The sequence below is a fragment of the Phascolarctos cinereus genome, unplaced genomic scaffold (genome assembly GCF_003287225.1).
Source record: "Phascolarctos cinereus isolate Bilbo 61053 unplaced genomic scaffold, phaCin_HiC Scaffold_3;HRSCAF=262, whole genome shotgun sequence".
NCBI classification, from domain to species: Eukaryota; Metazoa; Chordata; class Mammalia; order Diprotodontia; family Phascolarctidae; genus Phascolarctos; species Phascolarctos cinereus.
Genome location: NW_027555736.1, coordinates 118,246,742 through 118,259,235, shown reverse-complemented (window position 1 = coordinate 118,259,235; position 12,494 = coordinate 118,246,742). Strand labels below are relative to the sequence as shown.

General features: G+C 37.1%; 1 protein-coding gene across 1 annotated transcript in view; it reads right to left on the bottom strand.

Annotated features, from left to right (window-relative positions):
• Window positions 1–12,494, bottom strand: part of BLM (BLM RecQ like helicase) — a 62,371-nt gene that overhangs the window by 25,964 nt on the left and 23,913 nt on the right. Inside the window, exon 8 of the mRNA XM_020965580.2 lies at window positions 8,185–8,376. Coding sequence (XP_020821239.1) covers window positions 8,185–8,376 — 192 coding nt within the window. The remainder of the gene's footprint in view (window positions 1–8,184; window positions 8,377–12,494) is intronic.

Below are 12,494 nucleotides of genomic sequence, written 5' to 3'. Positions count from 1 at the left end.
GCATGTCAAGGTATGGAACACAAAGATCAACATCTGAAAGTTGTAATAGAAAGTGATGATATAAAGACCCAACAGGATAGCCAGCTATTTTCCAATAGTGCCAGCATTTTAGAATTATGCTCCACAAGTGACTAAATTGTATATACCCTCTGATCCCAATAATATCACTGTTAGATATAGATTCCAAAGGAGTAAAAGACAGAGGAGAGAAAGGTCATATGTAATGTTTGTAGCCTGGCTGAACAAATTATGGTATATGAATGTAATGTAATATTATTGTGCTGTAAGAAATAACAAATATAAAAGAATTCAGAGAAGCTCTGGATGACTTGTAAGAACTGATATAGTGAATTATCAGGACCAGGAGGGCAATTTACATGATGACCACAAAAAAAGTAAAGGAAAACAACATCAAAAGACTTCAGAATTCTGATCAATGTAGTGACCAATTATACCGTAAGAGTGACAGTGAAGCATGACTCTTCAGAAGTGATTTTTTTTTTTGCTTGAATATACTTATTTGCTATAAGGGAGTTTAATTGTTGTGGTGGTGAGTCAGTGGACAGTGACCGTGGTGTTTAAAAAAACAAACTGGGGGGCCCCCCCCATGGGTGCAGAGCCAAGATGGCAGCAAGAAGCCAGGGAGCTGCCTGAGCTTGCTCCAGTTTCCCTCAGAAACAATGTTAAATCAAGCTTCTAAATGGATTCTGGAGTGACAGAACCCACAAAAAGACGGAGTGAAACAATTTTTCAGCATAAGATAACTTAGAAGGACTTCAGGAAAGGTCTCACTTGGATAAAAGAGGAGTGCAAGCTAGCCTAGTACAGACGGTGTCTGGGCAAGCCAGAGGAGGTCCCTTGGTCCTGGCTCAGCAGGCTAGTGGCACAGCAGGCCAACTGTGAGGTCTCCAGCCCCAGTACAGAAGGCAAACTGCCTGCCCTGGAACCCTTGCACAACAGGTGTGACTAGGCTGAGTCACCCCACAACAGCGGGCAAATTGTGAGCCCTAGAGGCCCTAGTGCAGAAAGCCAGTGACTAGGCCCCTGGCCTCCAACAAAATAAGCTGGGGACAATGCCCCATGTGGTCCAGGAGCAGAGCTAAACTTCAGGTCACGAAATAGGCTTTAAAAAAAAAAAGTGAAAAACTGAAAAGAGCCCAGATCATAGAAAACTACTATGGTGACAGGGGAGATCAAAACAAACTCAAAGAGGACACCAATTTCAAAATGCCTACATGGGAAGCCTCAAAGGGGAATATGAATTGGTCTCAAGCCCAAAAACCTTCTTGGAAGAGCTCAAAACGGATTTTAAAAATCAAATGAAGAGAGGTAGAAGGAAAAATGGGGAAAGAAATGAGAGTTATGCAAGAAACAGTCAACAGCTTGGAAAAGGAAAGACAAAATTGACTGAAGAAAACAATTCCTAAAAAAATACAATTGGCCAAATGGAAAAAAAAATCCACTACATAAAAAACTCCTAAAATAGAATTGGCCAAATGGAAAAGGAGGTACAAAAGCTCACTGAAGAAAACAATTCCTTAAAAATTAGAACTGGGCAATTGGAAGCTAATGACTCTACGAAACATCAAGAATCAAACAACATTTAAAAAATGAAAAAATAGAAGAAAATGTAAAATACCTCATTGGAAAAACGACTGACCTGGAAAACAGATCAAGGAGAGATAATTTCAGAATTACTGGACTACCTGAAAGCCGTGATAAAAAAAAAAAAGAGCCCAGACAGCATCTTTCAAGGAATTATCAAGGAAAACTGCCCTGATATACTAGAACCAGAGCGTAAAATAGTCATTAAAAGAATCAACTGACCACCTCCTGAAAGAGACTCCAAGATGAAAACTCCAAGCAATATTGCAGCCAAATTCCTGAATTATAGGCCAGGATGGGGGTGGGGGGAAGGAGAGAAGAGTGGAATGCTTCAAGATGCCAGAAAGAAGCAATTTAAATATCAAAGAGACATAGTCAGGATTACACAGGATTTATCAGCTTCTACATTAAGGGATTAGAGGGCTTGGAATATGATATCCTGGAAGGCAAAGGAGATTGGATTACAATCAAGAATCAACTCCCCAGTAAAATTGAGCATAATCTTTCAGGAAAAAAGATGGCTATTCAATGAAATAGGGGACATTCAAACTTTCCTGATGAAAAGAGCAGAAGGGCAGCTAAGTGGTGCAGTGGACAGATAAAGCACCATCCCTGAAGTCAGGAGGACCTGAGTTCAAATCCACCCTCAGACCAAACACTAGACACTTACTAGCTGTGTGACCCTGGGCAAGTCACTTAACCCCAACTGCCTTAAAAAAAAAAAAGATCAGAACGGAACAGAAAATTCAATCTTCAAATACAAGACTCAAGAGAAGCATAAAAAAGTAAATAGGAAAGAAAAAAAAACCACGTTATTCAATAAGATTAAACTGTTTACATCCCTACACAGGAAGATGATACTTGTAACTCTTGGGAACTGTATCTCTATTAGGGCAGTTAGGAGTATATATAGACAGAGGGTGTGGGTAGAAGTTGACTTTGCCATGATGACATAAAAAAAATTAAGGGGTGGAAAAAAAAGGATTGTACTGGGATTAGAGAAAAGGGGGGGCAACATAGGGTAAATCATATTGCATGAAGAGGCAAAAAAGACCTATTACAATAGAGGGAAAGAAGGAAGGGGGTAAGCATTGTTTGAATCTTACTCTCATTGGATTTGACTCAAAGAGGGAATAACATACATACTTAGTCGGGTGTAGAAATTTATCTTACCTCATAGGAAAACAGGAGGAGAAAAGGAAAAGGAAAAGAGGGAGGGAACACTGATGGAAAAGAGGACAGACTGAGGGAGGTGGTGGTCAGAACCAAAACACTGGTGAGGAGGGACAGGGTGAAAGCATAACACAGAAAAGTATAAACAGGGAGCAAAACAGAATGGAGGGAAACACACAGTACTCAGAACTGTGAATGTGAATGGGATAAACTCTCCCATAAAACAGAAGAGGACAGCAGAGTGGCTTAGAAACCAGAATCCTATAATATGTTGTTTACAAGAAACACTTTAGCAGCAGAGAGATACACACAGAGTAAAGGTAAAAGACTGGAGCAGAATCTATTATGCTTCAGCTGAAGTAAAAAAAAAAAAGCAGGGGTAGCAATCCTGATCTCAGACAAAGCAAAAGCAAAACTAGATCTAATTAAAAGAGAAAAGGAAACTACATCTTGTTAAAGGGTACCCTAGACAATACCAATAAACAGATAAGCACCAAGTGGTATAACACCCAAATTCTTAGAGAAGTTAAGTGAGTTACAGGAAGAAATAGACAGCAAAACTGTACCAGTGAAAGACCTCAACCCCACCCCCCCACCTTGCCCCCTCAGAACTAAATAAATCCAACCACAAAATAAACAAGAAAGAAGTTAAGGAGGTGAATAGAATTTTAGAGAAGTTAGATATGGCAGACCTCTGGAGAAAAACAGGGATAGAAAGGAATATATCTTTTTCTCAGCAGTACATAGCAACTACACAAAAACTGACCATGTATTAGGGAATAAAAACTTTACAATTAAATGCAGAAAGGCAGAGATATTAAATGTATCCTTTTTAGATCACAATGTAATAAAAATTATGTGTAATAAAGGGCCACGGAAAGACAGACTAAAAAATTAATTGGAAACTAAATAATCTAATCCTAAAGAATGAGGAGGGGTGTCAAACAACAAACCACAGAAACAATCAACAATTTCGTCAGAAAACGACAATATGAGACAACATACCAAAATTTATGGGATGCAGCCAAAGCAGTTCTTAGGGGAAATTTTATATCTCTAAAAGCATACATGAATAAAATAGAGAAAGAGCAGATCAATGAACTGGGCATGCAACTAAAAAAAGCTAGAAAAAGAACAAATTAAAAATTCTCAAATCAAATTAGAAATTCTGAAAATCAAAGGAGATAATAAAATTTAAAGAAAACTGAAAGAACCAATAAATAAAACTAAGAGATGATTTTATGAAAAAAACAAACAAATAAACAAAAAACCAAAACAAACCAATAAAACAGAGAAACCTTTGGTTAATTTGATTAAAAAAAAAAAGAAAATCAAATTACCAATATCAAAAACGAAAAGGGTGAATTCACTAGTGATAAAGAGGAAATTAAAGCAATAATTAGGAGCTATTTTGCCCATCTGTAGGCCAATAAATCTGACAATCTAAGTGAAATGGATGAATATTTACAAAAATATAAATTGCCCAGATTAAGAGAAGAGGAAACAAAATACTTAAGAGTCCCATTTTAGAAAAAGAAATTGAACAAGTCATCAATGAACTACTTAAGAAAAAATCTCCAGGGCCAGATGGATTTACAAGTGAATCCTAACAAACATAAACTATACGGAAAAATAGGTGAAGGAGTCCTACCAAATTCCTTTTATGACACAAATAGGGTGCTGATGCTTAAACCAGGAAGAATCAAAAAAGAGAAAGAAAATTATAGACCAATTTCCCTAATGAATATTGATGCAAAAATTTTAAATAAAGTATTAGCAAAGAGACCACAGCAATTTATCACAAGGATAATACACTATGACCAGGTGAGATTTATACCAGGAATGCAGGGCTGGTTCAATATTAAGAAAACAGAAATCACGATTATCTTAATAGATGGAGAAAAAGCTCGACAAAATACAGCACCCATTCCTATTAAAAACACTAGAGAGCATTGAGTAAATGGAGTTTTCCTTAAAATGGTAAGTAGTATCTATCTAAAACCATCAGCAAGCATTATATGTAATGGGGAAAAGCTAGAAGCTTTCCTAATAAGTTCAGGATGTCCATTATCACCACTGTTACTCAATACTGTAGTAGAAATGTTAGCTTCAGCAATAAGAAAGAGAAATTGAAGTAATCAGAATAGACAAGGAAGAAACAAAACTATCACTCTTTGCAGATGATATGATGGTATACTTAGAGAACCCTAGAGAATCAACTAAAAAACTATTTGAAACAATTAACAACTTTAGCAAAGTTGCAGGATATAAAATAAACCCATATAAATCACTGGCATTTCTGTACACTACCAATAAATCCCAGCAGCAAGAGATAGAGAAATTCCATACTTGGAAGTCTACCTGCCAAGACAAACCGAGGGACTATATGAACACGATTATAAAACGCTTTTCACACAAATAAAGTCAGATTTAAACAACTGGGAAAATGATAAATGATGGAGAAGATGTGGGAAAATTGGAACACTAATGAATTGTTGGTAGAGTTGTGAACTGATCCAACCATTCTGGAGAGCAATTTGGAACTCTGCCCAAAGGGCTATAAAACTGTGCATATTCTTTGATCCAACAATACCACTATTAGGTCTGTATCCCAAAGAAATAATAAAAAACGAAAAAGGACCCACATGTACAAAAAATATTTATAGCAGTTCTTTTTGTAGTGGTAAAGAATTGGAAATTGAGAGGATGGCCATCAGCTGGGGAATGGCTGAGCAAGCTGTGGTATATGAATGTAATGGAATACTACTGTGCTATAAGAAATGATGAGCAGGCAGATTTCAGAAAAACCTGGAAAGACTCACACTAACTAATGCTGAGTGAAGTGGGCAGAACTAGGAGAACATTGTACACAGTAACAGCAACACTGTGTAATGATCAACTATGACAGACTTTGCTCTTCTCAGCAATACAATGATCCAAGACAATGACAAAAAATTCATGACAGAAAATGCTATCCACATCTAGAGAAAGAACTATGGAATCTGAATGCAGGCTGAAGCATGCTAATTTCATTTTTTTTCTTTCTCATAGTTTTCCTCTTTTGTTCTGATTCTTTTTTCACAACATGACTAATGTGGAAATACGTTTAACATGATGCACATGTATAACCTAATTGCTTGCTGTTTTGGGGAGAGGGGAGGAAAGGAATGGAGGGAGAGAAATTTGGAACTCAAAATCTTACAAAATGAATGCTGAAAACATCTTTATATGTAATTGAAAAAAATAAAATATTATCAAGTAGGGGGAAAAGAGCATCAATAAAATATTTTTTCTTCAAAAAAGAAGGTAAGTACTACTAGGCTTATAGCCCAAAGAAATCAAAGAAAGGAGGTAATTTACATACAAAAATGGTTTTTGCAACTCCTTTGTCATGTAAAGAACTGGAAGTTAAGTAGATGTCCATCAATGAGGGACTGACAGAACAAATTATAATTTATGAAGGTAAGGCAATACTAACGGGCTGTAAGAAACAAAAGAGCAGAAAAACCTAGGAAGACTTGCATATACTAATGTGGAGTGAAGTGAACAGGACTAGGATAACAATTTATATCACAACAACACTGTAAAAAGGAACAATTTTGAGACTTCAGAATTCTAATCAATGCAATAATCAACTATGATTCCAGAAGACTGATCAAGAGTGCTGTCTACCTTCTCACACAGAGTTAACAGATTGATAAAATATGCAAAATGAGACATATTTTTTTTAGGACATGGTCAATGTGGGGATTTGTTTTGCTTGACTACACATATTCATTACAAGGGTTTTATTTTTCTTTTTCCAAAGGGTGGGTGATAATGGTGACGAAGATGGGAACAAAAAATAATTTTTGACAATTAAAAAAAAATGAAGATAACTGTTAGGACCTTTCTTTGTGCAGTGCCTGAGTCCTATCATTCTGCACATAATAAGCTCATAAATTCAGAGCTAGAAGAGACCTTAGAGAATCTAGCCACTTCATTTTATAGATAGAGAAACTGAGGCTAAGAGAGGCTGAGTTGCCCACGGCCACACAGCTAGTACATTTCTCATGTAGTTTTTGAACTCATCTATCCCCTGCACCACACACCTGCTTCAGTTATCACTGCGAAAGATACATAAATACAAATATGCAGAAATGCTAATTAAGAGTTCCACTTAATAGAATGCAGATAACAGAATTTACTGTACTGACAGAGGAAAGGATTGTGCTTATTAATGTCATATTTCCAATGTCCTCTTGAAGTAAGGAGGAGTATTCTCTGTACTGGGCAGGGGATGAAGGGAAAGCTGTAATACACATTTCTAAATCATGTGCCTTTCACTCTAAGTGACCAGAGAAAAATCACAGGGAATGCCTGATAACAAACTGATTGTCTGCTTATTCTCAGGTTTTCAAGTTCAGTCTGACCACTAGTGAGTGGGGAGCCAAACCTGGGGAGTTTTAGAGCCTAAAGGTTTTACTATATATTCTTTATTGTATTTGCAAGTAAGGAAGGCTTTACTTTGTGATATGACTAAGTGCAAGGCAGAAATGACAAGCAAGCTTATTAAACCTGAAATGTTAATGATTAAAATTTAGTATGTACTATGGATTCAGTCTAAAAATTTCAGCTTTCCCAAAATTTAATATAGTTATTAAATGTTAGATATTACTTTGTCATAGAATAGTATGAATAGTTTGAAGAAAACCATTAACTTGTTATGGAATAGTTGCTAGATGTTTACCAACAAATTCTTATTTTGGACATCAGCAGATTAGGGCTTCTGGTGAAGGCTAGTGTGCTTGAGCGATTTTAAAGATTTCCAAAACCGAAATGTAGATAATAGTTTAAAAAATGAATGAAATGTTCATTATTAAAAAGGTTTTGAATAGATATGTGAGAAGGTGCCTTGAATCTTTTCTGGAAGCATTAAATGTATAAATCCTACAAAAATATACAAAAGGGCAAAGGTGATTTATAGTAAATTTATTCACCATAACCTCCCTATAAGAAGCTGTGCAACTCTTTTAAAAACTAAAGTTAACAGTAGCAAAGAGTACTGAATCTGAGGCAAAAACAAAAAACCAACCAACCAACCAAACCCCCCCCCCCAAAAAGACTGCATGCATCTATATTTAGGCTGTTTGAAAAATGAAAAGATTTCATAAGAAACAAATCAATTCACTATCAACACAGCAAGTTAATTCAGGGTAGGAGGGCAGCTATTCCCACATTAACAAGAACAGAGTATTTGGGGACAAATGTAATGTATTTTTCCAGTACAGCAGAAAAACTTTATAGGTCCCCAGCTACTGAAAGACTATAGAGGTATACTTTTAATTTCTTGTTAAAGAATTTAGATGTGTTTTCATTTAACATCTGCCCATGGACTCCCACCAATTCATATCTATAAATACATACCAGTGGGCATTAGGACGAAACAGTCTTCACCAAGCAGAACAGCATTGATTGCCTCTAGCTGATTTGTACGAAAATGATGCAGGCCAAATTTTTTGTGAAAAATCTTCATCATTTCTTTTGAATGTGGAAAATCAAGACTTTTGAAACGTTCATGTTCTGGATTTCTGGATGGTCTATTTTGTACCAGTTTGTCTTGTAAGAAAAGAATCAATATTATGAAAATTAGTGCACATCTGCAGCAAAAAAGACAGAATTTTTATTCACTTGCTATATACCATATTCCAAATCTTACAAAGGTTTACAGGACTACAGAATGAGTTATATTTTCTGCCTCATTTCCTTCAAACTTCTTACCCTCTTCAGCGACCTGCAATCTAGTTTCTGGTCTCACAGGAGATACCTGTTGTCTCAAAAGGCCACCAGTGGCCTCCTTATCAAGAAATCAAATCCTAACATGCTGTGACACTGTTGATCCTGTCTCTGAAACTCTCTCCTCCTTTGGCTTTCCTGATACACCCTTTGTTCTCTTCCAACTACTCTGACTCCCCTCCTCTTTCTATGATATTTAGTTTTAAGGGCTGTCACAGCTGAAAAAGATACTTTACAAAGCTATGTAGTTACAGATGGAAGAAGTGTATTCATTGTTGGCTATGCTTATCATTAAATGATGATACTCATTTTTCCAATTCCATCCACCAACTGTATAAAGTTTTTTGTTGAAATTTAGCTAGTAAATTTCCATCTTGCCTCATGTCATAGGCCAGGGTCATGTTCTCTAGAGGTCAGGTTCCAGCTCAGGAGAGTTGCTGTTCCAGGTGTAGAGGAGGGACACAGTTCAGGGGAGATAGGAAGATATCAACGTTTTCCTGGTGATGGATGGCTTTGATCTTCTTCCAAGACATCATGGGGGTTTGGACAGGTCTTGGGAACAAGGCTACAGTCCCAGAGTTCCGTGTTTGGTCACGCTGCTCCCACTGCTGCTTGCATCTGCCATTGTTGGGCCTTATTCTCTGGGTTCTCCTTGCTGCAACTACTGGCCATGAAAAAAAATTTCCCTTCTCTTATGAAAAAGGGAAGAGAAGAATCCAGGTGGGCAAGTATGAAGTCTGTCGTCAGGATGAATTTTCCCCATGGTAGACCAACCTGGATGTCTGCTCTACCTTCCCTCTTAACCTGAGACACCATTTAGTGTGCTCTGGTCTTTCTTATGTTGTGGAGTATATGCTCCATCCCCTGAAGCCCTTCACGGATTCTGAAATCAAGGTCTGTATGTTAGAATTGTGGCCTAGGACTCCTGGGGCTCCAGGCAGGGTACTCTCTTGCTCTCCTGAGGTGGAGGTAGTATGTAGGAAGCATCCACTTCATCTAACTACCACCTAGATGGAGGTCTTGGAAGGATTCGGAGTACCAGGAAGCAGGGCCTGCTTGTCCCTGGTTGGGATCTCAGCTCCAAGGAGGTTTGAATGGTGTGCCAATTATCTTTCCTAGTGATGAAGCAAAGTAATTAGAAAACATACATTATATTCATCCTCCCTTGGGGTCCTAAAAGGATCCCTGTGCCCTTGCATCTGTAGAATTAAGTTTACCTGCCCTCATTATGGATTGGGCCAGGAAACATAAAAGGCATGTGTTGGGTCTACAGTGGACGCAGAGTAGAGAGAACAGAGGGATGTAGGGGTCAAAAGAAAGAGGCTGGAGTCAGCTGAGGAATTAACACCTGCCTAAGGAATGCATTTGTTTGGCTGACCAACCAATGAAGCCTGTCTTGGGCACAAGCAAGGGGAAAGAAAACTGAAGAATCAGGCAGCAGCTGCTTGCAAAAGGAAAAATTGTGCTGGTCCCCTCAGTTCTTCTATTTCTTCATACACTTCATGGATCACCTTGTACAATCCACTGAGTTCACTGGTTTGGACAACAGGTATTTTTCATCCACTCGGTTTTTCCCATGTGGAGAGTAAGGTCAAACTCCTGAGTGATTGTGGATTTCAATTATGAGGATATAAAATATTCCAGGGCTTTATGCAATCGACACAATGTCATCAACAAAGAGGAACATCTGGAATACTTCACCATTTAAAAGAAGCTTTTTCTTCTACTCGGACCCTAGGCTGGACATTGTTATTTTGGCATACGCCTCATTGTTTTACATTTCTCTTGATATTAATAATCAGAGGTTAAACAAGGTTATCTCTGCTGTTAATTGTTTCAATATTCTCACACATACAGGAGATAGCTTTTTGGAGAACAGCTTTTAAAGTAATGTCTTGTTTTACTTTATCAACTAATTTTTCTATCATCAAAAACCAAATACAGCGGGATTTTGTCTTTATAACTTTCAGTCAATTGTGGTCAATAACGATATGACTTATTGTGGAATATTGTTTGTAAAAGCCTGCCTACTCCACTCCTACACCTTCATCAAGGCTGATCTTAATGAAGACAGAGGCTTATCTCCTAACATACATGGCTACAAAGTCCCTTCCAGTTCTAAATCCATGAGCACACTCTTGGCTCCCTCATCTCCCTCCCTGTTTTTGTAACAACGTCCTGTATCTTTGGCATCTTCCATCTCAGACATCCTGAGAGTCTTTCCCATAATACCATCATATTTTTACTGTCTACAGTATGAAGTATATACACAAGGTGTATATTTGATTTGATCCAGCTGTTTTTCCTATCTTTTTATTTCAGTGCCATTCCCCCTTTCCCACAACTGGGAAGGCACTGTTAGAAACTAAATGTGGTAGCTCTACTACCGTTGATAGTGAAGTTTATTGTAAAAATGTTTGCGGATCTTTTCCATTTTTTCCTGTTATCTTTAAATGCCTGCAAGATGACTTTGTTTACTTTTGCTCACCAAATATCACTTAAATTTGTCTTTCTTTCCCTGCTTCTTGATGTTTTGAGGCGCTACTTCTAAGTCTTTTGCTACCCTCCTAAATATAAGATTTTACCAAATGAGTTATATTCCATTCAACTTTACGTCACATTATCTCTTTCTGTCTGGCAAGGAGACCAAATGTTTATTGGTTGAGGTAGTGGCTAGAATTTAATGGTTTTTTCATTATGACAATGATTTATGTAAGTTAAACTTCTTTAGAAAATTGTAATAGTCTATATAAATGTCTATTTTTTTTGTTGATGTCAACAGCATACTTAAATTTGTCAAGTTAAAGCTGCCTCAATTGCATGCCATATCTTCTCATTTTTATTCTTTCTCTTAACTTAATTTTGATATCTTGGTATAACAAGTTGGTTGTATGACTGGTAAACTGATTTCAGAAATTTCTGCATCAATAGGAATTGTTCCCTTACACATTAAAATACAACCAGTTTCATTTTTGGTGATTTTGTTTGTGTTCCCCATGTGTAGTCTATTCCAATACTTTTAGGTAAGTGTTCAGGATATACAGGCATCAGGCTTCCACATGGTCTACAAATCTTTGGCCTCTCACTTCTTATTCCTTAACTATGCTTTCCAATTTTTCAATGTTCTTACCTATAGTTGCCTTTGCAATCACCAAATATCAAGATGTGTTGATTTAATTTAGATTTTCTGTATTTCTTCATCTTCTACAACAAACTCTGATGCACAAACTGTGATTCTTTCCACAGTGGTCTTTTGCAAATACTGCGTGGCCCTGAAGGCTTAAGGAAGTTTTAAGCATCTTTTGAGCATGGATGAAGTTGCCAGAACTTGTGTTCTACTGGCAGAGTTTCTAAGAACCCAAGATCACCTACACACCATGATTATGTATCACCATAGGGCTTAGTAATACATAATAACCCTGAAATAACACACCATTAGCAAAAGGAATCACTTTTTATAAAAGGTGATTGGGACAGCGGATATTAACACAAGTCAAAATTAACTTTAATTCATACTTCAAAACACATATGATAGAATATGACAATATACCTATCCTAGCTGTGGAAAGAAGACAAATTTGTGGCTAGGGAAGAAGTACAGGGTATCTTTAGAAATGAGATGGATGTCTGAATACACAAAAGTCCAAAAACTCTTGCACAATTAAATGTAATAATAAAATTTCCAGAGGACAGTAAAAGAGTGGGGGGAAATATGTGACACATTTATCCGATAAAATTCTTCTCTCTCATAAACATTTTCTTTATCACATTAAATTCAACATGTTGAGAGTAGAATTCTCCTCCCAATATCACCAGCTCCACCTACTAGGTTCCCACCTGTTGACTTCCCCATTTCTGTTAAAAAGTAAAAACATTCTTTCAGTGACCAATTACAGCCACCTCATCCTTCCTTTTCCTCACCTCCCACAGTGAATTAGTCA